Below are 2,799 nucleotides of genomic sequence, written 5' to 3'. Positions count from 1 at the left end.
GCCGAGAGCTCACATTCGGAAAAAGTACATATTTGACAATTCAGTACGTTCAAAAGGAATTCTAGTACAATTTTAAACATATATATATATAAGGATAGTGAGTATGTTCAGTTTCGAATTAAGTAATTCTATTACATTTCAAATATGTATATAAAGTAAAGGGTGACTAATTCTTCATGTAAATTCATTATAAGTAATTCTATTACATTTCAAATATATTTATAAGATAAAGGTTAGCTAATTATTCAGCATCATCCATGTCTTCGACATCACGCCCGGCCGGCCGCGTAGAAGCGGATACTAGCTCCTTCAGCTGGTTGATGATGTCTTGCGCTTTATTGAGCAGCTCACGCATTTTACGACTCCGGGCAGCGGTGGGACTTTGCAGACCTCGAGTACGCCGGATTGTCCGACGGCTAGCATAGCGAGTCCTCTCCCTACGTCGGATCGTTGACGACTTCGCCAGCGTTCGATGTAGCAGCGTGTGGTGCGCCCTACCACACTGATGACAGCTGGCTGGAGAGTCACAGGCACCGGTGACATGGGAGGTAGCCAGGCAGTTTACACAATATTTATGTACTCGGGCTGACTCATGCCTTTCAGCCGGCGTCATGGCGAGAAAAGCTTTACAGTAGCGCAATGAATGGGGGCGGCAACGAAGGCGACATTTGCTGAGCTCCATGGATGCTTCACTTGTTCTATGAAGAAATTAAATTTGAAACCAAACATTAGTTTTTTTTGCGTAAATACGGAGGGAATGGGAGTGAAAATGTTCTGTGGTTAACCACAGAGTCTGTATATTGAGGTATAAAGAAAAGAGAATTTTGAATAAAGTTTGATGCGTTAAGCATCCATTGTGCTGGGTGGAGGTGGTAACAAGCATAATTTTGCGATGTTGCGTGTTATAATTCCCTTTTGGGTACGGATGTCAGCCACGCGAACGTTTTGGTCGGGACCGGGATAGAGCTTAACAATACGTCCGAGGCGCCAATCATTTGGTGGGAGGTTGTCTTCTTTGATGACGACGAGGTCTTCCACTGCGATATTGGGTTCTTTGCCTTTCCACTTATGCCGTTTGTGTAGCTCTTGCAAATATTCAGTTTTCCATCGGGTGCTGAATTGATGGTGAAGTACCTTGAGCTTCTGCCACTTGTTTGGAAGAGGCAGGTTTTCTGCGTTAGGTTCTGGCAGAGAGACAAGTGGTGCTCCTCTTAAGAAGTGACCGGGAGTAAGAGGCTGTAAATCGCTAGGATCTTGAGACAAAGGCGACAGCGGTCTGGAATTGAGTACCGCTTCGATTCGTATGAGCAGTGTGGTGAATTCTTCAAACGTGAATTTGTGATTCCCCGCGACTTTGTTGAAGTGCGTCTTAAAACTTTTAACCGCTGCTTCCCACAGGCCTCCCATATGAGGAGCGTATGGTGGTATAAATTGCCAGGAGAGGCCATGAACGATATATGTTTCAGCGATATCTGAGGCGGCTTCCTTAAGAAAAGTGGAAAGTTCTCGGTGGATTGACCTTTGAGCGCCTACGAAAGTTTTCCCGTTGTCCGACATGATTTTATGGGGGAGACCACGTCGACCAACGAATCTGGCAAAGCAGGCCTTGAAGTCTTCTATTGTCAGGTCTGAGCAGAGTTCTAGATGTATGGCTTTGGTGGAGAAGCAGACAAACACGCATACATATGCTTTTGTGTGTGAGGCGCGACGCAGTAAAGAAGTTTTCACCAGGAATGGGCCCGCGAAGTCTATTCCCGTGGTGTGAAATGGTAGCGAGTAGGTTGCTCGTGCTGGAGGCAAGGCCGCCATTATCTGCGATCGCATTTCTCGCTTGTGTATGGTGCACACCTTGCAGTGGAAAATGCATTTTTTAACTTTCTGCTTAAGTCTTGGGACGTAATACTCTTGTTGTACCATCCGGACCATGAGCTGTTTTCCCGCGTGGAGTAGAGTTGTGTGGAGAAAATCTATGAAGAGAGAAAAGAACTTGGAGTTTTCGGGTATTATGATGGGGTGTCGTTCATTGTAGGTGAGAACGGCGTGCTTAAGGCGGCCGTTTACACGCATTACGCTACTTTTATCTAGCATGGGGTTCAACGATAGCAGCGAGCTTTTTTTATTTACCGGTTTCGCGGCTTCCAGTTGTGCGACCGCCTCTGCGTAATGATTGTGTTGGGCGCATATGATGAGCCGGGTTTTGACGTAACTGATTTCGTCCTGGGTGAGTGTGTGCGTCGTGGTTATTGATTCCTTTCGTGCGCTGCGGATGAACCGATACACGTAAGCGATTACCCTAAGGGCGCGAGGAAATGACGAGAATCGAGTGAGAGGGTCTTCGTTCTCTATTGTGTGATAAGATTCCACAGATTTTTGTTCAGGGGGAAAGAGCGTTTGAGGCGCATTCTTTGGCCAGCTCGCTGAGGGTTTGGTGAGCCACTGAGGGCCATTCCACCATAGGGAACATGACGCTAGATCTTGAGGCTTGCATCCTCGAGTGCCTAAATCTGCGGGATTGTCTAAGCTCGATACGTGTCTCCATGTGGCGTTATTGACATTCTGCAAGATGAGGGAAGTTCGGTTCGCCACATATGTCTTCCATGTCCATGGTGGTTTTTCTAGCCAGGCCAGCACGATAGAGGAGTCTGACCAGAGTATGAGCTCATGGGTCGGCAGATTAAGTTGGGATCGAATATGCTTCACAAGTTTGGAGAGAAGGACCGCTCCACACAGTTCCAAGCGAGGCAGACTCACTGTTTGGAGGGGTGCGACTTTACTTTTTGCTACGAGAAAATGAGATGA

At 46.8% G+C, this 2,799-nt stretch overlaps 1 protein-coding gene across 1 annotated transcript; it reads right to left on the bottom strand.

The window, feature by feature from the left end:
- Window positions 1-9: 9 nt before the first annotated feature.
- LOC118754450 lies at window positions 10-2,472 on the bottom strand. Its single transcript, XM_036489327.1, has 2 exons — window positions 2,125-2,472; window positions 10-1,967 (listed from the first exon to the last, which is right to left on the bottom strand). The coding sequence occupies exons 1-2, from the start codon at window positions 2,180-2,182 to the stop codon at window positions 844-846; spliced, it is 1,182 nt and encodes a 393-aa protein (XP_036345220.1). The 5' UTR covers window positions 2,183-2,472; the 3' UTR covers window positions 10-843.
- Window positions 2,473-2,799: the final 327 nt, after the last annotated feature.

This window comes from Rhagoletis pomonella, unplaced genomic scaffold (assembly GCF_013731165.1).
Source record: "Rhagoletis pomonella isolate Grant_MI unplaced genomic scaffold, Rhpom_1.0 Rhpom_scaffold_03910, whole genome shotgun sequence".
Classification (NCBI taxonomy): domain Eukaryota; kingdom Metazoa; phylum Arthropoda; class Insecta; order Diptera; family Tephritidae; genus Rhagoletis; species Rhagoletis pomonella.
This window is presented reverse-complemented; position numbering and strand designations above follow the sequence as displayed.

Excerpts from the sequence above, each read along its gene's own strand:
- LOC118754450 (XM_036489327.1), bottom strand. The coding sequence starts at position 2,182 with ATGCGCCCAACACAATCATTACGCAGAGGCGGTCGCACAACTGGAAGC. Across the intron at positions 1,968-2,124 it reads AACTGGAAGCCGCGAAACCG|ATTTTCTCCACACAACTCTA; the intron begins GTAAATAAAAAA and ends CTCTCTTCATAG.